General features: G+C 45.9%; 1 protein-coding gene across 25 annotated transcripts in view; it reads right to left on the bottom strand.

Annotated features, from left to right (window-relative positions):
• DYSF (dysferlin) overlaps positions 1–25,691 on the bottom strand; it is a 224,002-nt gene that overhangs the window by 49,791 nt on the left and 148,520 nt on the right. For 8 of the 25 annotated variants that reach the window (XM_058278898.1, XM_058278887.2, XM_058278891.2 and 5 more), the window contains 6 exons: positions 24,894–24,935; positions 22,260–22,361; positions 21,979–22,140; positions 20,743–20,908; positions 20,166–20,242; positions 14,204–14,266 (listed from right to left, as the gene is read on the bottom strand). In XM_058278898.1, coding sequence (XP_058134881.1) covers positions 14,204–14,266; positions 20,166–20,242; positions 20,743–20,908; positions 21,979–22,140; positions 22,260–22,361; positions 24,894–24,935 — 612 coding nt within the window. The remainder of the gene's footprint in view (positions 1–14,203; positions 14,267–20,165; positions 20,243–20,742; positions 20,909–21,978; positions 22,141–22,259; positions 22,362–24,893; positions 24,936–25,691) is intronic. The other 17 variants (XM_058278903.2, XM_058278895.2, XM_058278908.2 and 14 more) reach the window with 3 other exon arrangements.

Raw genomic sequence — 25,691 nt, 5'->3', positions numbered from 1 at the left:
CAAATTTAAGAGGTTAAAAATAAAATACAGGGAAACGGACTTTGGCCCAGTGGTTAGGGCGTCCGTCTACCACATGGGAGGCCCGCGGTTCAAACCCCGGGCCTCCTTGACCCGTGTGGAGCTGGCCATGCGCAGTGCTGATGCGCGCAAGGAGTGCCGTGCCACGCAAGGGTGTCCCCCGCGTGGGGGAGCCCCACGCGCAAGGAGTGCGCCCGTGAGGAACGCCGCCCAGCGTGAAAAGAAAGTGCAGCCTGCCCAGGAATGGCGCCGCCCACACTTCCCGTGCCGCTGACGACAACAGAAGCGGACAAAGAAACAAGACGCAGCAAATAGACACCAAGAACAGACAACCAGGGGAGGGGGGGAAATTAAATAAATAAATAAATCTTTTAAAAAAAAAAAAAATAAAAAAATAAAAAAAAAAAAAAATAAATAAAATACAGGGGAGCAGGTATAGCTCAGTGGTAGAGCACATGCTTCCCATGTACAAGGTCCCAGGTTCAATTCCCAGTACCTCCTAAAAATAAAAAAATTAAAATTAAAAAAATTTAATATATATATATACACACATATAATACAACCAAAAAAAACTTGAAGGAAATAATAAATAAATGAAATAGAAAACAAGGAAACAACAAAAAAGCTAAAAGCGGGTTCTTTAAAAATACTTTAAAAATTGACAAAGTATATAACTCAAGGAATGAAAAGGGTGGGCATAACTAGATGAAAATATTTTTGAAAAATTAAGATGTTTTTACAAAAAAAATCATGTCAATAGATTTTAGGAGGAATTAGATAAATTTCTATAAAACATAAATCACCACAAGTGACTCACATAGAAATAGAAATAGAAAATCTCAATGGTCCTATAAACACCAGAGAAATTTAATCAACAGTTTAAAATATTCCCAAGGAACATACTGTCCAGGAAATTTTTCAAGTGAATCTACCAAACATTCAGGTAACAGATACTGTTGATCTTAAACTCTTGAGACTAGGAAAAAAGCACATATTCCACAAGTCATTTTATAAGATTTGTATTACCTAGACACCAAAATATGAAAAGACCATTATGAGAAAGGAAAACACCAGGCCATTATCACTCATAAATATGGATGAAAACATCCTAAATTAAGTATTTACACACTGAATACAGCAATTCAGAAAAACAGATAATATATCTTGACTAGTATAGTTTGTTTCAAATGTTCAAAGATGTTTCAGCATTTAGAAATCTAGTGAGGACTTCCAGGAAGATGACAAAAAAAGATACAGGACTCTCTTCTCCTCCAGAAAAATAGCTAAGTGGACAGGCTGAAACAGCCTAGAAAAAGATCTTCCAGGGTTTAGGACACCAGGCAAAGGCTGGATACCGCCCAGAAGAGAGAGGGACAAAGAAGGGGAATCGCGATGGCAAAACTGAGTTGAAACCATGGCTGCTGTTGCCGGCATTCTCCCCCACACTAAAGACGCTTTAGAATTTTCAGCCTCTGAGCCAGCTACAAAGGAGGCTCCAGGGACCTACCACCCCAGGAAAGGGGAGAGAGAATAACACACACAGCCTACGCTGACTCAGCTTTTGACCCACAGATTTGCTCTGCTGTGTCCCAGGAGTCCTTCCAGGCCGTGTGGGGCTGCACCATTGTTTGCCTTGGAAGTCCACAAGGGGCTAAAGAGATATGACCCTCACAATCTCCCTCTCTACTAGCTGGAACTTATTATTGAGGATGCAGAGGGGAGTGGAAATATTTCCTACCTGGGAAAAAGGTAGGGGTCTCCCAGAGAAGACTGGAGAACCGTCTCTGAGAAAGTTTGAATTACAAGGTTCTTAGCCTGCAGGCAGGAACCTCTATCACATTGATCCAGCCTGTGTTGCAACACACACTCAACCAGGCATTTAACTAAAGGATTGTCAAAGAGCACCATCTGCTAGCAGACTAAGGAAGTGCATGTGAGAAAATTAAAAATAGGAAAGATTTCTTTCCAGCCTATATAGCTTCCAAGGCCCTAGGAAGCAGGACTGCATCCAATTACTAGTTGCCCAATTTTGAGCAACTAACAAGGTCAGTCTTAATGATCCAGGTCAAACCAAGAATCAAAGATCAGCAGTAATACACATCCTCCCACCACTAAATCCCTACAAAAGAGAAAGAAATCAAGCATCTGAGTAAACTACATCCTAATCAGATGTCTAGACATCAGCAAAAAATTATGAGCCATACTAAGAAAATGGAAGACATGGCCCAAGAAAAGGAATATATCAAAGCTCCAGAAGAGACACAGGGTTTGAGAAACTAATTAATGAGATGTGCACAAACTTCCAAAATAAAAAAATAATGAGTTGAAAGGTAATATGGCTAAAGAGATAAAACGACATCAAGAAGACATTGAGTGACCACAAAGAAGAATTTGAAATTCTGAATAGAAAATTAACAGAGCTCATGGGAATGAAAGACACAATAGAGGAGATCAAAAACACATTAGAGGGAAGAAAATGTGGATCAGGCAACTGGGCTCCCATCTACCATGTGGGAGGTTGCTGCTTTGAATCCCGGTGTCTCCTAAAGAAGACAGTGAGCTGACGCGATGGGCAGACACAGTGAGCTGACACAACAAGGTGATGCAACATGAGACATGGGGACTCTCTAGGCCAAACTCGGCATATAAATGCATTACCTTCTCCCCAGCATGGGACATGACTCCTGGGGATGAACCTCCCTGGTGCCAAGGGATTACTACCATCACTAGCTGGTGATGCAACTATAAAAAGACCTTGAATAAAAGGGGGAAATGGTAAAGAAAAATGAGTTTATATGGCTAAGAGATTTCAAAATGAGTCAGGAGGTCATCTGAGAATCATGCTTACACATGTCTCAGCAGGATCCCAGAGACAGCCAAAGTAGATACAACCCCAGGTACTGATTCTTCTGAGGGCTACGGAGACACACGGATTCTCCAGTCATGACAGATGGCTCTGGAGTTCATTGCTTGCCAGTGGGCCCTACTTTGGAATATGTGCTCCTGATTGTGATGGAGTTGGACTCAGATGTGATCTCTCTACACATGCCTCTTCTGTCACTTTTACTGAACCTGTGATTGGTGCTGGGGTTTGTAAATGCTCAGGAGACTTGAATCTCTGGACTGACCATGTGTCAGCTGGGCCCTGAGCCTCAGCAGAGTTGTAACACCTACTCTCCAGTTCATTGGACTTATCAAGGTCAGCTGACGGGGAGGTGAGAATGGTCAACAACCACACCAGGGACTTGAGATTGTCTACAACTGCAAGCAGGAGAATCACATCCATCAGTTATGTGGGACCTAAGCCCCCTCTTGATTTAGAGGTGGAGTGGACATTGCCATCCCAGGATCCACAGGATGGATGAATATAATATGGATTGGAGTGGATTTGCTGGTATTCTACTATAGAATTGTTGTGACTCTAACAATGGAAGAAATTGTGTCATTGATGTGGAGACAGTGGCCATGGAAGTTGCTGAGGGCTGGGAGAGGGAGGAAGAGATGTGATATGGGGCATTTTCAGAAATTGGAATTGTCCTGAATGATATTGCAGGGACAGACACAGGACATTGTATATCCTGCAATAACCCACTGGATAGACTGGGAGAGAGGAGAACTATAATGTAAACTATGGTGCATGTGGTATGGCAGTGCTCCAGGGTGTATTCACAAAAAGCAATGAATGTACCTTACTGATGAAAGGGGATGTTGATGTGGGAGGAGTGGAGGGGTGAGGAGTGGAGTATATGGGAACCTCTTATGTTTTTTAATGTGATCTATTTATCTTTTTTAAAAAAGACAATAAAAATTAAAAATAAAAAACACAAGCTTATATTAAACAATTAAAAATATTCAAAAATAGAAAGAAAGGAAAGTTTTCTGTACCCCCATAGGAAGTTCCCACCTTTATGAATTGGTATTTAGCCCTCTAGCTTTAAAAAAAAAAGTGTCTGGGGCATTTAATATATTAATATATGGAAATATGTATACTTATATATTTGTATTATATATTACTAATGAAGATTCTATATGCCAAGCAGTTAGCATATAATAAATATTCAATTAATGTCCAAAAAAAGAAGAGAGACATGGGGAGGAAAAACAAAATAAGAGACACAGGAAAGCAGGGAGTAGAGGTGGCTCAAGTGATTAGACACCTCCCTCCTACATCAGAGGTCCCAGGTTCAGCTTCCAGTGCCTCCTAAAGAAACAAGGAAAACAGACACAGCAAGTGAAAAAACAAAAGGGGGTAGAGAGAAAAAATTAAATTAAATAAATCTTTAAAAAGTAAAAACATAAAAATAAAAAAAAACACATTAGAGACATACAACAGCAGACTCGAAATAATAGAAGAAAGAATAAGTGACACCAAAGACAGAACAGATGAAATTGAAGAGAGAAAACAATAGAAAAATTGAGCAGGGGCTCAGGGAGTTGAATGACAACATGAAACACAACAGCATACATGTCATTGGAGTTCCAGAAGGAGAAGAGAAGGTAAAAGGGACAGAAAGAATATTTGAGGAAAATTTCCCAACTATGATCAAAGAAATGAACTTACATGTCCAAGAAGCACACCATACCCTAATCAGAATAAATCTGAACAGACCTACTCCAAGACACATAGTACTCAGAATATCAAATGTCAAAGATAAAGAGAAAATTCTCAGAGCAGCAAGGGAGAAGTAAGCCATCACATGCAAGGGTTGTCCGGTAAGATTTAGCATGGATTTCTCATCAGAAACCATGGAATTAAGAAAACAGTGGTTGGATACCATCAGGACACTGAAAGAGAAAAACTGCCAGCTGAGAATTTTTTATCCAGCAAAACTGTGCTTCACATATGAAGGTGAGTATAAAATATTCACAGACAAACAGAAACTGAGAGTTCATAAAAAAGAATCCACATTTGCAGTAAATATTAAAGGAAGTCTTAGAGCCTGAAAGAAAGAGACAGGAGGGAGAGGCCTGCAGGAGAGTACAGAAGAAAGACTAGCAGAAAGGATGGCCAAAAGAGTAAAAAGACAGACAAAAAAATGATATGACATATGAAAACCAAAGAATAAAATGGTGGAAGTAAATAATACATTTATAGCAATGTCATTGAATGTGAATGGATTACTCTCCCCAATAAAAAGATATAGGCTGGGAAGCGGCTGTGGCTCAATCAATTGGGCTCCCATCTACCATATGGGAGGCCCTGGGTTCGTGTCTCAGGGCCTCCTTGTGCAGGCAAGCTGGCCCACACCCTCAGAGAGCTGACAACCCACGCCCGCAGAGAGCTGGTGCAGCAAGATGATGCAATAAAGGGAAACAAGCAGACACAGAAGAATTCACAGTGAATGGACACAGAGAGCAGACAATAAGCAAGCCCAAGAGGGGGAAATAAATAAATAATAAATCTTAAAAAAAAAAAGATATATGCTGACAGAATGGATAAAAAACCATGAGTCATCCATGTACTGCTTACAAGAGACTCACCTTAGACCCATGGATACAAACCAACTGAAAGTGAAAGGTTGGAAAAAGATACTCCATGCAAATAGTAACCAAAAAAAGAGCAGGGGTAGCTATACTAATATCAGACAAAAACAGATTTTAAATGCAAGAAAGTGATAAGGGATACAGAAGGCTATTATGTATTAATAAAAGTGACAATCCACCAGAAGGATAGAACAGTCGTAAATATCTATGCACCTAACCCCAAAATACATGAGACAAACTCTGGCAAAACTGAAGGGAGAAATAGACACCTCTACAATAATTGTTGGAGACTTCAACACACCACTCACATCATTAGATAGAACAACCAGAAAGAAGATCAGCAAGAAAACAGAGAATTTGAATAATATGATTAACGACTTAGACCTAACAGACATATACAGAATGTTGCATCCAAACTCAGTGGGTTAGACATTCTTCTCAAGTGCCCACGAATCTTTTTTCCAGGACAGACTACATGTTAGGGTGCAATGCAGCTCTCAATAAATATAAAAAGACTGAAATTATACAAAGCACCTTCTCAGATCATGATGGAATAAACTGGAAATCAGTAATAGACAGTAAAAAGGTAAATTTGCAAATGTGTGAAGGCTGAACAACACACTCCTAAATAATTAGTGGGTCAAAGAAGAAACTGCTAGTGAAATCAGTAAACATATTGAGACAAATGAAAACGAGAACACAACTTATCAAAACTTATGAGATACAGCGAAGACAGTCTTGAGAGGGAAATTTATGGCCCTAAAAGCTTATACTAATGAAGAAAGAGCTAAACTCAAAGATTTCACTGAACAACTAGAGAAACTAAAAAAAGAACAGCAAATCAATTCCAAAGCAAGCAGAAGGAAAGAAATAATAAAGATTAGAGCAGAAATGAATCAACCTGAGAACAAAAAAACAATAGAGAAAATCAACACACTAAAAGTTGGTTCTTTGAGATCCACAAAATTGACAAACCCCGAGCTAGAATAACAAAGAAAAAAAGAGAGAAGATGCAAATAAATACAATCAGAAATGAAAAGGGGGACGTTGTGACTGGCCCAACAGAAATTAAAAGGATAATAAGAAGATATTATGAGAAACTATATGCCCACAAACTAGACTGCCTAGATGAAATGGACAAATTCCTAGAAATGTACAAACAACCTACACTGACATGACAAGAAACACAAGAATTTAACAAACCAATCGCATTTAAAGAGATTAAATCCACCATCAAAAATCTCCCAACAAAGAAAGCCCAGGACCAGATGGCTTCACAGGTGAATTCCACCAAACATTTTGAAAAGAATTAACACCAATCCTGTTTAAACTATTCCAAAAACTTGAAGAGGAGGGAAAATTACTAACACATCTTATGAAGCCAACATCACTCTAATATAAAAGCCAGATAAAGACATTACAAGAAAAAAAAAATTACAGACCAATCTCTCTAATGAACACAGATACAAAAATTCTCCACAAAACACTTGCTAATTGAATCCAACAGCATGGGAAAAGACTTATACATCACAACTAAGTAGGATTTATCCCTGGTATGCAAGGCTGGTATGACATAAGAAAATCAATCACTGTAATACACCACAATAACAAATTGAAGGGAAAAACCACATGATCATCTTGATCAACACAAAATAGACATTTGACAAAATCCAGCATTCCTTTTTGATAAAAAACACTTCAAAAGATAGGAGTAGAAGAAAAATTCCTCAATATGATAAAAAACATATATGAAAAACACATAGCCAAGATTGTACTCAATGGGGAAAGACTGAAAGCTTTCCTTCTATGATCGGGAGCAAGACAAGTTTGCCGACTGTCACCATCATTACTCAACATTATACTAGAAGTTCCAGCTAGAGCAATTAAACAAGAAAAAAAATTAAAGGCATCCAAATAGGAAAACAGGAAGTAAAATTCTCAATATTTACAGCTGTCATGATCTGAAATGTCTACCACAAAGCTACTTGAGCTAATAATTGAGTTCAGCAAAGTGGCAGGATACAAGATCAACACACAAAAGAATCAGTAATGTTTTTGTACACTAGTACTGAACAATCTGAGGAGGAAATCAGGGGGAAATTCCATTTATAATAGTAACAAAAAGACTCAAATACCTAGGAATTAATTTGACCAAAGAAGTACAGGACCTATATGCAGAAAACTACAAAACAATGCTAAAAGAATCAATGATGACCTAAACAAATGGAAAGACATTCTGTGTTCATGGATTGGAAGACTAAATATCATGAAGATGTCAATCCTACACAAACTGATTTATAGATTCAATGCAATGCCAATCAAAATTCCAAAAGTCTACTTTACAGAATTAGGAAAGGCAATTACCAAATTCATTCGGAAGGGAAAGTGCACCTGAATAGCCAAAAGCATTCTAAAAAAGAAGAGCAACATGGGAGGAACTTCACTGCCTGACCTTGAAACATATTACAAAGCTACAGTGGTCAAAACAGCATGGTAGTGGCATAAAGATAGACACATTGATCAGTAGAACAGAATTGAGAATCCAGAAATAAACCCTCACTTATACAGTCAACTGGCTTTTTGACAAACCTACCAAGTCCATGTTAGCAGTACAAAATAGACTCTTCAACAAATGGTGCTGGGAGAACTGGATATTTATAGCCAAAAGAATGAAAGAGGACCCCTATCTCACGCCCCACAGAAGAATCAATTCAAAATGGATCAAAGACCTAAATATAAAAGCCAGGACCATAAAACTACTAGAAGAAAATGTAGAGAAATTTCTTAAAGGCCTTGTGATAGGTGGTGGTTTCTTAAACCTAACACCCAAAGCACACACATTGAAAGAAAAAAGTAGATAAATGGGACCTCCTCAAAAGTAAACACTCTTTCACCTCACAGGACTTTGTCAAAGGGTGAATGGGAGAAAATAATTGGAAATCACATGTCTGATAAAGGTTTAATATCCCTGACATTTAAAGAGATGTTGTAATTCAACAATTAAAAGATAAACGACCCAATTCAAAAATGAGCAAAGACTTGAATACATATTTGTCCAAAGAAGAAATATAAATGGTGAAAAAACACATGAAAAAAATGCTCAACATCACTAATGATTAGAGAAATGCAAAGCAAAACTACAATGAGATATTATTTCACGCCTATCAGAATGGCTACTTTTAAAAAGACAAAGAACTACAAGTGTTGGAGAGGACATGGAGAGATAGAAATACTTATTCACTGTTAGTGGGAAGATAGAACGGTTCAGCCACTGTGGAGGACTGTTTGGCAATTCCTAAAGATGTTAAATATAGATTTGCCACATGACCCTGCAATATCACTACTGGGTATACACCCAGAAGAACTGAGAGCAGTGACACAAACAGACATCTGCACACCGATGTTCATAGTGGCATTATTCACTATTGCCAAAAGTTGGAAACAACCCAGGTGCCCATCAACTGATGAAAGGATAAACAAACTGTGGTGTATTCACACAGTGGAATATTATGCAGCTGTGAGAAGAAAAGAACTCATAAATCATATGACAACATGGATGAACCTGGAGGCATTATGTTGAGCAAAGCAAGTCAGACACAAAAGGACAAATATTGTATGATTGTGTCACTATGAACCAAATATATTGTGTAACATATTGTATGGTTCCATTTATATAAGAAGTAAATAAAAACCAATTTATAAAGATGAAAAACATCTAGTAATGTAATTTACCACATTAGTGGATTAAAGAAGGAAAATCATGAGATCACCTCAGTAGATACTTAAAAAGCATTCAACAAATCTGACAATATTCATGATAAAAACTCTTAACAAATTAGCAACAGTTCACCTCATAAATTTCATATTTGGTGGCAAAACATAAAAACATTCACTTTCAAGTCACAAGCAGATAAGAAGGTTCTTTATTACCAGTTGTATAAAATGTTAAACTGATAGTCCTAAACAATGTAACAAGACAAGAAAAAGAAATAATAAAAAGGAAAAAAAAAATCTACGTGGATGCATCAAAACTGCCAATAACCACAAATTACATCATTGACTATACAGAAAATTCAGAAGAATCCTCAAATCAGTAGAATTAACAAGAAAGGTTAGCAAACTTTCTGGATATAAAATCAGTGTGTAAAAGGCAATTTCACTTATATACCAGCAACAACTAATTAGAAAATGTACCTTTAAAAATCTGAGTAAAATAAAAAAATATAAAACAGCTATAACTACATCTAATTAAAGTCATGCCAGACTTTAATGGAGAAGATGATAAAAGTTTATTGAATGATATTAATGAAGAGCTAAATAATTGGAAAGACAATATTATAAAGATGTCAGTTTTTCCCAAATTGTTTCAGAGATCAGTGTAATTCAATCACAAATCTAACAATATTTTTTAAGTTAACAAGCTGATTCTAAAACTGATGAAGAAAAATAAAGGGCAGGAAGAACAATGGTTATCCTGAAAATGAACAAGATGGAGTACTTCAGGACTTATTAGAAAGCTTCAGTAAATGAAACGGTGGAGCATTAGTACAGAGAAAGACAAATAGACCAATGGAACAGAAACGTAGAACCCACAAGCAAACCTACACTGATATTGACAGAGTGATCATTGCCGATCAGTGAAAAAGGATAAGACATTCTATGGTGATGTGAATTAATTGGTTATCTATGTGGGGAAAAAATCAAAAGAAATCTGATCCCTACCTCACACTTGGCATATACATACAAGGAAATTTAATTCCAGATGGAATAAGGACTTTAGCATGAAAAGTACAACTTCAGAATTATCAGAAGAAAATGTAGACACATATCTCCTTTAAAAGAATATCATAAAGGAAACAGAGGTAGCTCAAGCAGTTGGGCTTCCATCTACCATATAGGAAGTCCAGGGTTCCATGCCCAGGGCCTCCTGGTGAAGGCAAACTGGTCTGAGTGGTAAGCTGGCCCATGCGGAGTGCCACCCCATGCGGGAGCGCCGCCCCACACGGGAGTGCCACCCCATACAGGAGTGACGGCCGATGCGTAGAGCTGGCACAGCAAGATGACTCAACAAGAGACACAGAGGAGAGACAATAAGAGATGTGGCAGAACAGGGAGCTGAGAGAATGATCGCCTCTCTCCCACTCCGGAAGGTCCCAGGCTCAATTCCCAGAACCACCTAATGAGAATGTAAGCAGACACAGAAGAACACATAGCAAATGGACATAGAGAGCAGAAAACGGGGCGGGGGGGGGTACATGGAGAAAGAAATAAAATCTTTTAAAAATGAGAGAGAATATCTTAAATAGCAGAGAGGGAGAGATCCAAGAGAGCAAAAATGTATATAAAAGGAATTTCAGAGGGAGAAAACCTAACTATGACTTGAGTTTAAAAATTAAAGGAGCTGGCCCAATTCCAACAGAATTTAAAAGAAGTGGATCTTTGGATGAAAAACTATAAAACAGAGGAATGCTACTGAACCTAATAAAGGAAAAAGAGAGAAATAATCCAAATATGCAAAATTAGGAATGAGAACAAAAAACAGAATACCTATGGAAGAGTTGTTTGTTTGTTTTTTTTAAGTGTGGTTATATGCACAAATTCCTATAAGCGTAATAGTATCTGGGGAAATCTGAGCCACCAAATTGACTTAAGAAGTAGAAAGTAATCAAAGGATCCATTCCCAAAGAGGTGCTGGCCTGTTTTACAAATAAATCCAGGACAGTTGCATTTTGTACACACTATGCATGTCTGAAAACCTTCTATGGTTCAAAAGTCATATAATTTAATACCATTCTCAAGAAAAGAGGATGGGTATTTCCATTTACCAGCTAAACGATAAATACAATTTGCAATTCACTTGGTCCACCAGCTTTTAAATTCTGTGACTATTAATCATTTTTTTAATTTGCAGAGAATTCATATCATTTCACAATTTGTATATAAAACAAGACTATGGCATAGAGACTGTCCAAGAGCACAGAAAATAAGGATATCCTTCACAAAACATAATCTGATATGAAAACAAATACAACCTAAAAAATATTTATTAATACAGATACAAAAATTCTAAATAAATAATAGCAAATCTAACTCAATACTATACAGTAGAATTTCTCCTGAAAAACTTCTCCTTAGCCAGGATTTACAAACATCATACATCCTCTCTGCCAATGATCTAGCAAAGGTCTAGAGCCAGCTGAATGCCTACAGCTACTCTAGAACACCGTGAGATTGCAAATCACAGCAGGTGAGGCAACCGTGTTTGTTCCCAAACCTGTTTATGCCACTTATACTAATATGGCAATTAGGTAAAAAATTATTTAACTTTACCAAAACCTATAAAGTTTGAATGGAAAAAGAAAATACATTTGTTTCTATGAAAACTAATTTAATGCTTTTTTTTAAATGATGAAGTGAGATAACAAAAAAGGGGTTGGGGAATAAACTTTAAGAGGTCCACACTCAGATTTTTTTTTTTTTTTGCAGGTATCATTAGGTTTTCATTCAATTTCAATAAGCCTAAAGCTAAAAATCTTAGAGAATACACTCAGATGCAGTTTATACCAAAAGGATGACATGACACTTGAATCAGATGCTCCAAATGTAAAGAAGGGGCTTTGGCATCATGTCAGATGATTGAAAAATAAAGGGACATGGATATGATTAAAAATAAAACGTTTATGATATGTATGTATGACTTTTAATGAGTCCCTATTTAACCAACTTTTTCAATTAGCCAACCGGTTACTGTTTTAATTGCACTAGATACATCCATTGCACCTGGTAAGTTCATCTCTGAGCATCTTGCTGTGGGGGGAGTGGGGGGCGGGGGCGGTGGGGTTGAATGGGACCTCATATATATTTTTTAATGTAATTAAAAAATAATAATAATAAATAAATATTTTAAAAAAATTAAAAAAAAAAATAATAATTGCACTAGATAAGAGTGCTTGTAATACCACAACCAATTGATCAATTTAGGTTTACCAATTGGGCAAGTATACATTATATTAACAGAGTAATGAAAACAATCTGATGATCTTGATAAATGCCAAATGACATTGGATAAAAATTAAACTCCCATACTTCTATTAACCTATTTATAAACTAAAAATAGGACACCACCTTAAGAAAATCAAGAATAGCTATCTGAAATTAAGAATCAATCATAATTAATGAAAAAATGAGAGAGGCATTCTTGGTAGAGTCAGTGACTAAATAAATTTGCCTGGCAGCATCCCAAGTATCAAATGTTATTCTGATAAAAACAGTAAGGTATAACTATTAGAAAGAAAGTGACAGTTTTATTATTATTTGCAGAAAACATATTTACCTACCTGGAAATTGCAACAGAATCAATTAACAACTGTTAGAACTAATAATGGAACTTAATAAAAAGTCTGTTTTAAAGTATATATACAGTAATATTGTTTTCCTGAATACTAGCCATAGCCAGTTAGAGCCAAAAGGAAAAAATTCCACTTAGAAGAGGATATAAAATATAATGTAACAGGATATAAAATGCCTAGGAATAAACTTAACAAGAAAAGGGCTGGATCTATATACAGTAAACTAAAAAAAAAAAAACTCCTCTAAGGAACATAAAAAACGACAATTGGAAATTAACAAATTAAATGTCTAATGACAGGGGAGTAGTTAACTTTATGGATAGCCATATAATGGAATAACATGCAGCCATATTTTTAAAGAATATAAAATATGGAAAAACATTTACAGTATACGTCTAAGTAAAACAAAAGTGAAAATATTAAAAAAAGTACAATATGGTTCCAATTTTATTTTTTTTAAATGTATGCATAAAAGTATCTAAAAATGGAGACACGTCAGTCTTGGGAGTGATTATGTCCAACTGGTAGGGTTATAGGTGGTTTTAACTTTCTGCTTACACTTTTTTGTGTTTTCCATATTTTCTACAATGGATAAAACAGAAAAAACTGAAAATCTATATTGCCTCCTCCGAGAAGCCCTATTATCTTAATTCAGCCCATAAGACGCCAGTACAGCAGCGTCTCCCTTTGGCACTATGAACGGAACATACCTCCCTGCCTTCTGGCTGGGCCCACCTCTTACGGCCTCCCAGCAGGTCAGGGGCTGTCCCGTGGCCCCCAGTGTGGGACTCATGAGTGTCGGGTGGAGGCTAGACAAGGAAGTCCTCTCCCACCGGGGACCCACCACCCATAAGTTCATCAGCCCAGGCAGGAAGGAAACAGCCCAGCCGGGGACACAGAAGCAGACATTGGGGACACGGAAGCAGACCTTTCGAACCTGCGGGGACACCTGGGGTCCTCAGTCACACACGCCCTTAGCACATCTGGGAGGAGCAGACAGTGTCAACCTGCTGCTGCCCACAGACGCTTCTCGTGCCCCACGTCCCAGTGGTCAGGGTCTCATCTAGAGACCTTCCTGCTTCCACTGACCCCTGAGGCCCCCCACCCCCCACCATCACATGGGTAAAGGGGATTCAGACAAACCCTGGGGTGCACCAGGGGACAACGTAAGGACATCTCTTTCTGAGAACCTACCCCATAGTTTGCTCCCCATCACCGCACAGGGGAAAGAGGGGATTGTTTCCTGCTCGGGATCCCAGCAGTCTTCCCCTCCCACCAGCCCCTCCCTGTTCTTCCCACCTCCACTCCCCCAAGGTAGACCAAGGTGCCCACAAGTAGGAAAGCATACATACATGAGGAATGGACGGAGAAGACGCCAGGTTAGTGAGGGCTGAGGCTGCCAGACCGTCGGCAAGCTACAAATCAAACATGCCGGTTAGCAGCAGGATTAGAGAACCCACTTCGGGGCAGGCTGTAGGCCTGAGGAGCGAGAGCTCCTTCAACCAGGTAGCCTCTGCTCTTCATCCAGTGTGGAAAGAGCATGCACTTTGGAGTGCGTCAAACAGGGCTCCAAATCCTGGCTCCATGGCCTTACCAGCTGTGTGACCTTGGGCAAGCCCCCTGACCTCTCTGAATCAGCGGCCCCTCTGGAGGATGAGCCCAAAACCCTAACAGTGAGAATGACTGTGATGAAGGGCAGGCACATCTCACCCAGGTGAGGCACATAGGAGGTGCCAAGCTGACACATGTCTCTTTCCCACTCTCACTACCCTCAGCTCCCGTGGACTCCATGCCACTTGCTCAGATTCCTTCCCAGCCTTTCCCAAATCTCCCCAACTCCAGGGGTTCATTCCAACAGCTGGATGGCATCTCAGCTCTAGAGCAACCTCTGCTGGGCACAGTTCCCGAGCAGGTGCAGGTGTCTGAGTATCACATGGCTCCCCTTTCCTGGGCGTCAGATCTTTGCCTGCAATGTTCCAGTGCTCATAGGGTGCACTGCTGGGCTGTGTCATCAAGGAGGGGTTTGGGGGGTCAGGACAGGAAGCAGGGTCACATGCCTGGCACCACAACAGTCCAGGGAGGTGACAGGGATCTGGGTGAATGGTACCAGTCTACCAAGTGGACAACCAAGGTGATGCATTCCAGGCATAGGAAGTGCCAAAGCGCAGAGAAATAGAGAAGCACAGCACATTCAAGAAAGAAGTGGTTCAAGGAGGCAGGGGCTGGGGAAGGAAACAAAAGAGGGTAGCACTGAAGAGGTTAGACACCAGCTGGGACCCAGAGCTTCCAGGGTTGGGGCTGACGCTCCCTTCCTTTGAGCCTTGAGCAGGGGGCTCTAGGATTCCACTGATGCCAACCCCCAGGCTGTCTTCCTGCTTTAAAAGGGAGATCTTGGGGGATGCCCTCTCCTGGGGACCAGGAAGGGCTCAGAGAAGTACTTAGAGGATGGAGCCCTCCTAGGCTCTGGGAGGAAAGTTTGGGAACTCAGGGACCCATCCGTGCTCTGGGAAGAGAGCAGCACTGAGGGGTGACCCCCCCCCCCCCCGAAACTTAGCCCCGGGGCTGTTCAGAGGCAGAAGCATGGGCAGGAGGGCAGCACGGCCTCTGGATAGTTCTGGGGTGCTGGCCTCGTGGTGGTGGGCTCAGTGTGACCCCTGGGGTGGACCAGATGGACTCCCTGTGAATGGTCCAGCCAGGCAGCTGTTCTGCCCCTCCTGCTCTCACCCTGAACCCCACAGAAACCTTATTTTTATTTTTAATACAGTTCTTTTTAAAGAAAGATGCGAGGGAAGCCAGCAGTTCACCAGAGTGAAAAGGAGAGAAAATAAAGCTAAACATAGTGCTCCAAAGAACTGGTCGAGCTTCAGAAATTACACGTTCCCCTTTGGGATTCGGGCATAATTTGCCACTCCAGGTCTAGGAGCACGTTCCCACCTTCACGGCGTCCCAGAGGCTATAACCGGTACAGCAGGCTCAAAATTAGCCTAGCCTGGGGGCCTGGCAGCGGACCAGCCCCAGGACCCCACCCCGCCGTGGAGAACAGCGGATGCCACCTTCTGAAGTGTCCGCCATGCTAGCCTGCCCACCCATTCCCTCAATGACCCTTCACACAGACACACAGATGCACACGCAGCTCACACCACCACACGCACACTCGCAGCCCACTTCCAATCCTCTGCCCAGCTCCTCTGCCTACCAGGAAAGAGCCTCCCCGCTCTTCTATCCAGACCCTTCGAGGCCTTTCCTAGCCCTTCCCCGTGGAGAAGCTTGCCCTGACCACGTAAGCCCGGGCCAGCCTCCCAGGGCTGAGAGGCCGAGAAGTTGGTTTCCTTGGTAATAAAGCATCCTATCACTCTGAGCGTCTCGTGAGATTGGCTAAACACCTCCTACCCCTCTCCCAACCTGACTGGAAACTTCCAAATGTTCTTTTTCTCTATCCCTCCTCCACACAGACTCCCCACCCCACCCTCTGCAACTCTCCTTCTCTAGAGACTTCCATAAAAGGCCCCTCCCCAAGGGTGGTCTCTCAGATCTATAGGCAAGAGTCATCCTTGACACTCTAAACTGGCTTCAGGGGCATCTCAGTGCTGGAAGGTGGGTGGGGTAGGAGTCACCACCCGTGGCCCCAGGGCACCTTGGGCCTCGAGACCCCATACAGGAGACGGGTGGGCGCACCTGCTCGCTGTGAATTTGTTCCTGCATACTGTTTTGTTCTCATCTGCAAAATCAGAATACCAAGAACTGGTGTAATGAAAAAGGTAGTTAGTAACCTAAGGCCCCGATTTTGCTTTAAAGATAGAAATGGAGTCAGATTCAGAGTCCGAGACAGAAGGAGAAACCCAGGGGAAGAAGGGAAGGACAGAGAGCAAAATGGTGGTGGCAGTTCGTTCAGATTGTGTGCTGAGAGGTGACAGGTCTAGCAGGCCTAGGGCCCTGCTGTTTTTCTATATTTTTTAACAAGCATGGATTATATTTATAATCAGAGAAAAATGAATATTTTCTCCCTTTAAAGCTAGAGGAAGTCAAGTATCTCTGAGGACACAGCAGGCCTGTCCTCCGCAAGTTAAAAGTCAAGGCCACATTTCCTGCTACACCACCACTGAGCCTGGACACACTGCACACCTGGACACACCACACACCTGGACATACCTCGCACCAAAAAGTCCAGGTACAATTCACATCAGGATACACTGCATACCTGGACACACCGCACACCTAGACACACCACACACCACCAAGTCCAGGTACAATTCACACTTGGACACACCTCACACCTGGACACACCGCACACCTGGACACACCGCACACCTGGACACACTGCACACCTGGACATACCTCACACCACCAAGCCCAGGTACAATTCACACCTGGACACACCACACACCTGGACACACCGCACACCACAAAGTCCAGGTACAATTCACACCTGGACACACCTCACACCTGGACACACTGCACACCTGGACATACCTCACACCACCAAGCCCAGGTACAAGTCACACCTGGACACACCGCACACCTGGACACACCTCACACCTGAACACACTGCACACCACCAAGCCCAGGAACACCTGTGCCCCAGTGCCCTTGGGGGCTTGCACACACAGGTGCTCACATCTTTCCTTCCTCCTAGCTCTTTCTCACTCACGCACACTATGTGCTCACACCACACACACACTCACACGCCCCCACCCATCTTCAGGCTACCCGTCAGAAGTCTATTTAAAGGACAACCGCATGAACCAAGAACAAACTGTGGAGTTCATGGGCATGAGCCCTTCCCCAGCCCCCGCCACCAGGCAGAACACTTCAAAGAAGCCAAGCCCCCACACGGGACAGCGTCCAGTGAGCGCAGGGACCAAGCCCCCTCCATCAGAGCAGGCTGACCTCACGGCCTCCTTCTCTCTGCACCTCTTAGGCCCTGTGGGACCCAGCTCCTTCCGTGTGGGCCTGCGGCCCAGGGCCCGAGCCAGGGCCTGGCTCCCTCTCCCTGCCTGGCCAGCAGCTCCTGCCAGGGTGACCCTGCTCTCCCACAAAGAGCACAGACCCTGCTCTGGCTCAGACCCCAACCCTGTTCACTCATGTCAACGCCGGGAGGACAGCCAGCCTGGGCCCGCTCACCGTCTGCCTCTGGCTGTGCCTGAAGCCAGCAGGACCCAAAACAGTCCCTCCCCATCTGGGTCTGTAGACATTTTGAGGGCAGTGCACGCGGAACGGAAATCCTGCTGGGCAAGCCCTGTGCTTCCCTGCACGGTCTCAGACAGGCCCACGGAGGGGCTGGAAAATAGCAACCAGGATCAGGCAGCTGGAGTTTAGGGCAAATTATCTGCCTAATTCAGAGACCAACACCCACCCAGGCCAGAAGGCACTAGCAATGGGGTTAGATGAATTTCACATAGGGCCATCTGAAAGCTTTGTCTGAGTTTCCCAATCCAAGAGCATTTCCTCCTATGACCCAGGGAGTAGGCAAATAATCCAGCCATCTATCCCTCCATCCACCCATCCATCCCTCCATCCACCCACCCATCCATCCACTCATCCATCCATCCTCTTCCATCCATTCATCTATCTGTCCATCTATCCATCCATCCATCCACCCATCCACCTGTCTGTCCATGCATGTATCTACCTGCCCATTTATCCATCAATCCATTTGTACATCTGTCCATCCCTCTACCCATCTGTCTGTCCATTCATCCATCCATCCACCCCTCCAGGCAGACATTTATCGAACATCTTCTCCCAACCAAGGCTCTGTCCTAAGCACTGAGGATACAAAGAGGAATGAGCCCAAGTAGCTGCTCTGAACTGAGTCTAGGATAGATGCTGATATTTACAGCAACAAGTAGGGCCTAAGGCAGGGGCAATGACAAGCACTTGCAGAAGGGGAGAAAACAGGGAAGACTCCTTGAAGGAGGGGACCACACTGAGTCTTAAGGAATGACCAGGAGTCAGCCAAGAGGACAGGGGCAGAAGGTCCCCTCCACAGAAAGGACGGTGGGGCAGAGCCGTGGAGAGTCAAGGAGGCTGGAGAAGCAGGGCAGGGAAAACTCAGCCCTTCTGAGGACAACACAGCATCCATGAAACTACCAGGCAAGGCCTCCTGTCTCGGCGGCAACAAGGCCACAGCACTGAATGCCAGACACATTCCTCCAGAAGTGGCAGAAAGATGAGAGATAAGAGAGGAGCAAAAATCAGGGTCAGAAGAAAGCCCCTGGAAACACAGCTCCAGGGACAGCTTCAAAGCTGTTTCAAGGAAGCTGAGGCCAACCGAGTGCCACCCAAGTGTTTTCTCTTGCTCTCAAGGCTATTATTTGATTGATGTTTTAAAGAAAACAGAACTCTCCTGAGGTGCCACCCCCCTCACTGCATGAATGAACAAGCTGCTGACCAGAGGGCACAAGCTACTTCGGGGTGCCTAGAAGCCCTGGGAGCCCCAGGATGCTGGGCTGATACAAGCACTCAGAGCCCAGAGAGGAGGGCGACCACCCGGAGCAGATGGGGAGGCCACGGCTGGTGCTCACCGTGCAGCCCTCTCCATCCCCACTGCGGGGCGGGCTGGGGCCAGGTCTCTGCCCTGCAGGATCTGGAGCCACTCCAGGGCCCCAGGCGGGAGAGTCTTTTCCCTGCATAAAAGATGCCACAGTCTTTCTGCCATGCTATTTGGCACCTGCCCCTGGGTCACCAGCCAGCTCGAGGTTGCTCAGTCCATAGCGCCAACATCCAAGAGGGTTGGATACCCCTGGAATAAGGTCCCCCTCCTGCCCTGCCCCCTTCCTTTTCCAGAAGGATGGAGTGAATGTGGGGGACAAGGATTATGGGCTTGAACACAGGCCCCCCTTTCTGAGAGACCTCAAAGTTGCTAACCAGAACAAGCCCAGAGATGAATCTGTCCCCCAGGAAGGATTCTGGCTGGGGGATGGGGTACCCCAGTCACTCCCTTCCTGCCTCCCTTCTCTCTCATTTTCTCCCCATGACCTTGACCTCCTGGAGCATCTCCAGGGGAAAGACCTCAAGACAACATCCAGGGCAGAGGCATCATTTTTCTCCCACACTCCAAGGAAAAGGGTTGGGTCTTGCCCAGAGGAGCAGGCCTGCCCCCCCAGACTGCAAGCTCCCCACCTGAGCTTCTCCATCTGTACAGTGCCCGGCCACCCTTGACAGAGGAGACGAGTCATACAGGTTGTGTGACAAGGAGGGGCAGGGCAGAAGGAGCAGGAAGAGATGAGGAACGGACAGGGGCAAGGAGGCAACAACCCAGGCCAGCTCTGGCAGGAGCCAGGGTCTCTCCCGGAGACCTAGTGCCCATCCTACCTGGACGGGGATGAGGGGTTCCTTGTCGTCGATGTCAATGAGCACGTCTTCCCCAGGACTGAGCAAGCTCACGTCGTCTGCAGGGGGAGAGCGGCATCCAGGCCTGAGAAGGGGCTCTTTCGAGGGGCCCACCCGTTGTCAGCCAAAAGACTCAGCCGGGGAGCTGACAGACGTGGCCCTGCTCTCCACGCTCCTTGCGCTCTTGACTTTCTCTTCCTCCCACATTTCTTCCCATTCCCCGTCCCCCAAATTTTCTCTCTCTCTCTGCCTTGCATTTCCCTCCTCCCACCCCACCCCCATTGTCTCTCATCCTCAACTCTGCTGCCGCCCCTCCAGCCCTCTCCTCTCAGTTTCCCCAGGCATCAGTCACCTGCCCTTTGAGATGTGCCCAGCCCACACCCAGCCTCTGCCCTGAGGAAGGTGAGGTTTCTGCCCTTCTGGTATAGCTGAACATAAACAGCACTCTACACTCAGGTCCCAGAAGCAGAGACCTTCAGGAGCATCTCATCTGGGAAGTCACACCTGCTCTGAGGCCTTCTGCCTTGGCCCTCTCCATCATTGGCCAGCCCCCACATACCTGGGCCACCCTGTGGGGATGGACTCTCGGCTGAGTAGGGGTCACACAGGAAGCTCTCCAGGGAGCGGATGGTGCACTGGCCCACCACGGGCCGCCGGCCAAACTGGCGGTTATCAATGACCTTGACCACAATGGGGGGACAGTAGAGCTCCTCCCTGGGCAACATCTGTGGGGAATAAGGGAGAGGGGAGAAGCCTCAGGCTAGAGGCCTTGTCTGGGAAGCTGTGGGGGCAAGCCCAAGGATCAGAGAATGACTCTACACCCACAGGCAATCCCCAAGAGTCATAAATCCAAAATGGCGGTTAACCGAGCCCAGGATCTGGCCAGTGGGGGAGGGAAGCCACACACCTTCTCCATCTGCCTCTCAAATGCCATTTGTGGGGGCTGACTTTTCCCCACAGCTTTGCCTTCCAAATCCATCCAGCTCAGCCCGAAGTTAAAACAAGCCTGCTTTCCCTGACCCCGCACTGGCTGGGGAGGGGATGCGGGGAGAAGTTGGCCCAGGACTCAACACTTCTTGCAGACAGTTCCCCCCCAGGTGGATACTCAAGAGTTGGCTTACAAACCCAGATTCTTTCTCCTACCCGCCTCCCCCACCACCACTACCAGAAAGCACTTTGAACACAACTTGAAATAATTTATATGCTCTCCTTCGGTGGCAGCTTTGGCTGGGCCAAGAGGAGGCTCCTGTTGACAGCCACTGGCCTGGAATTTCTATAGCACTTTCATCTTGCAAACCATTTTCCTTTCCTCCGACTTGCCTCACTCTGGTCACTAGACCCCAGCAGCCAAGGGAGCTGGAGAGTTCTGGGGGCCCCAACCCAGGCAAGCAGGATGATGAGAGTGCTCCTCTGGGGGGCCCGGCTGGGAATGGGACCGGGTCAGGGAAGGTTTGGAGGCATCACGGCAGGTCGGAGACCTGGAGAACCCCCGAGGGGGTGAGGCCTGCCCAGAAGGAAAAAGAGCCTCAGTGCAACACCCTGGGACTGCCTCTGATATGGCACTGTGTGTGGGGGGGGTGGGGGGGATGCTGCTCACAGGCTGAACTTTTTCCAGAGTGGAGAGTGTGAGCATTTCCTCCCCATTTTACAGAACAGGAAAAGCGAGGAGAGAGATGCCGTGAGCTGCCCAGGGCCCTTGCAGGGAGTCAGGGCAGAACCCCTAGGCCACTTGGTGCCGTAAGGAAATTCCAGCCACCAGGACTCTGGAAGGGCCAGCAGGGAGATGGGGGCTCACCACTTCCATGAAGAGGGTGCAGATGTCAAAGTTGGGGTTCTTCCGGAGGTTTCTGATGACGCAGGACTGCACCGTCTCGCCCCCACACTCCACCACGAGGCTGGGGGAGGAGATGCTGGCCAGCTGGTAACTCTTCATGTTCCGCAGGCCCCAGGCCAGGATCTGAGGACACCGAATGAGGACAGCGGCTGGAAAAGCCCCAGGACCTGGGCCCACTGGGCCGGGGCCAGGAAGGGGAAGGGCCCGGCTCCCACGGCCCCAGCACCCTGCCAGGGGCTCACCTCGATGGCCGTCCGCTGGAGAACAGGCTTGATGTTCTGTGGAACCATATAGATGTTGGCCTCTCTCTGGGGTGGTGGGTAGGGCAGGTCTGTGTCTTCCGACTGCAGGGGACAGCAGGTGGAGGAAGACCAAAGCAGAGAGGCAAGAAAAGAGGACAGAGGGGACAGGAAGAGTGACATGCGTGGAGAGACACAGGGACAAGAGAAGTGGGCAAACAGACAGGCAGAGACAAACGCGCTCAGTCAGCCTGAGCCAAGCACCATCTTCTCCTAGATCTTAACTCAAACTCCTCAGCCCAGGGTTTGTCCATTTCAAATGAGTCCCAAGTCACCCCTCCTCCCAGGATGCAGGCTCTGGTGCACCTGTGAGCTGCTCAGGGTTTTCCCATCCCCAACACACACACACACATACTCACACATACATGGCCCTCTTCATCCTGGCACCTCCCACAGAGGGCCTTGATCCCCCCTCTGGCTGGTTCTGCTGCCTCCTGGCTCCACCCTCCCTGGTTACCATCCGCCCTGGGGCTACAGCTCTACTGCACCCACACACCCTGCAGCCCCAAAGCACCACATCCCACCTGCCTCACCACAAGGACAGAGGGCTTGTCCTGTGAGCCAGAAAGAACAGAGCAATTTACAAGTGGGAGGAGCGTGCCTGGAAGGCCTTGCATCCAGGTGCGTGCCAACACTGCTCTAGAGTTAGCCCAAAAGGCCTGGGCAAGAATCCCCAAGGATTACGACGAACTACACTGGGGAGCAGGAAGGGGGATCCACTAGCGTGGATCAGTCCTGGGAAGCTAGAGCAGTGATCAGCAAGGGCTCTGGGTGAGAATCGCATCTCTGCCACTTATTCAGTTAAATAATTTCACACCTCCAGTGCTCAACTCTTTCATCCAAGGGGATATTAAAATGATTTCAGCCTCCACAGGTTAGTATGAGGCTTGAAGAAGTCAACACCAGTACAACATTTAGAAGAATACCTTTTTTGCAAATGTGCAATAGAACGACCAATACCAGCTCCCGTGGTGCCTTTGTGGCAATTAGAGAAAGATGTCCTTTTCTTAAGACTCTTTACTTCCATGTCAGAAAATCATCACATTTTCCTAGTTTATTAGACCAAGACATGTTACTGCCATCTACTGGAAAATTTCATAGAAAATACAAATATATGATGTCTGCATTGAAAACTGCACCCCACTAGATACTGTGCCTTGTGCAGCACACAACCTGCATGTCTCCACGTGGAGGCCCTGACACTCAGTCAACGCTAACTATCATTTAAAAGGCTGTGCTGGACACTTCAACGAGCTTGCCTCACGTAATCTCATTTCATAGACTGCAGATTTGCTTTGAGTTCCTTCTCGAAGGGTGGTGTATCCATCTACGGATGCCCTGAATTGGATGGTGGGAGCAGGTGGAACAGGGAAATAGGCCAGATTCTACCAATCACTTCTCAGCCAATCCCAGCCGTCACTCCTGCCAAAGGATTTCCGGAAGATGCTGCATTTCCCTGGCCAGCAGTGATCAGGAACTCTATTCTAGACAAACCTCGGTTCAACTTCCAGGCCTGCTGCTTCCCAACTGTTTGATCTTGGGCCAATTATTCAACCGGTGAGACTCAGTATCATCCTGTGAAGATCTGGGGTAATAATATCCTTATAAAGGGTAAAATGTATATACTCATGTAAAGTTGCTCTGAGAATAAATGAGAGAACAAATGTAGAGTGTCTGTCACATAGGAGGTGCTTAATAAGTACAGTAATTCTTACTGTGCTTGTTGCATTATCTTGGCCATTTTGGTTGATTGACCTCCTCAAGATGACCTGAAGATGGCTGAACGGCTGGAAGCATCTCTAAGAACAATGTTGGCTTTATAATCCTCCCTAAGTCACCAGGACACAGAGTGAAGGAACCCGTCACTTTCCTCCAGACTCACATGGTAGGTGGCACAATATAAGGAAGCACCTGCCTTTGTAGACAGGTTAGGAGATGAGATCCCATCAGAGGAGGGTGATACACCAGGCTACCTGGAGGGGGCGCCGTGCACACAGCAGTCCACTACGTGAGTGGTCCCTGGGGTAGTGCAGGCAGGGCCAGCACAGCCAGCACAGGGCCCAGATGCCAGGGAGAACCCTGGCTCAATGCCCATCCTTATGCGCCACGCCACTGGCAGACAGGGGGTGTCTCTTCAAACGAAGGGTGTGCCCAGAGGCTGCTCATGGCCACACGTGGCTGCCTGTGGCTGATGCCCAACCCCATGTGGGCCCACACCAAGCACCCAGGAGGAAAAGGGGCTTAAGGAAAGGGTCAGGAAGGGAACAGCCCAAGCTCCCGTGGGTGGAGAGATAGAAAGACCACACCTTTCTCACCAGGCCGCCACCCTTCAAGCATCAAGGAAAACCACAAGTGCATTTCCCTCCAGAGCATTCCTCTCTGAGCAACGTCCCTTTGTTTTCTTTTTATCCCTTATTTCCACCGTCCATCTTTCCTTCCAGGCTTCCTGGAGCTCTGGGGTGATGGCATTCCTATCTATTCATGAGGACCTGGCTCCCCGTTTCCAAGGACCTGTTCACCAGAGGAGGAGGAAGAGGAGAGGGAAAGAAGAACCTGGAGGAGGTCAAGCTCTAGTACCGTTTGGAGAAGGCCCTGGAGGAAGAAGGCAGGTGCACACAGCTGCGGCGGGCCAGGCCAGCGGAGGCAGGAGAGAGAGACAAGCAGAAACAGCGGTTAAAGGTGCGCCCGCCGGGCAGCTTCCTGAGCACAAGGCCACCTCTGTCCACCTCCCTGTCCTCAGGGGTCCCGGGACGCTCTTGAGGCCTTCCATAGGACCCCTCCCCAGGACCCCTGCCTCCGTGGCCCACTCTCCCCCCACCCGCAAGCTGACCCCCGGCCCCCCTGCCCCTTCCCGCTGGCACTCCGGGAGCCCGTTGCGTCCTCACCGAGAGTATACGCATAAACTCGCTCTGGCTCCCTCAGCCCTGTCGGATCCCGTCCTCCCCGATCTTCCACTCTAGCTCCAAGATCTTTCCCTTCGCCAGGCTCGCACTTCCATCCACACCCTCCTCACTGCAGCCTCCCTCTCTTCCCTCCTTCCTGAAAAGGACCGTTCTCCCTCACTTCCACTCTGGCCTCTGCCCCACGCCTTCTGCTTCTGCCCCTGAAGCTTCTCTCTCCAAAGCCGCTTGTTACCTGCTTGTAGCTGCACCCAGAGGACGCCCCCCAGCTCCTCGCCCACCCGTCAGGTGCATCGGGCCGGCCGGCCTCGGCCTCCTTCCTGAAAGGCCCTGAGTCGGCAACGTTAGTCCCTCCAGCCTCTCCGGCGGCTCCTACTCTCGGCTTTGCTGAGTCTCCCCAGAAGCCCCCCCCACCCACCCAGCCCTGACACAGGCCTTCTGCTCCCAAACATCTCCCCTCAGCTCCAGAACCGCG

The sequence above is a fragment of the Dasypus novemcinctus genome, chromosome 17, assembly GCF_030445035.2.
Source record: "Dasypus novemcinctus isolate mDasNov1 chromosome 17, mDasNov1.1.hap2, whole genome shotgun sequence".
Lineage (NCBI taxonomy): Eukaryota > Metazoa > Chordata > Mammalia > Cingulata > Dasypodidae > Dasypus > Dasypus novemcinctus.
Note: the sequence above shows the minus strand (reverse complement) of the source record. Positions and strands in the feature narration are given on the sequence as shown.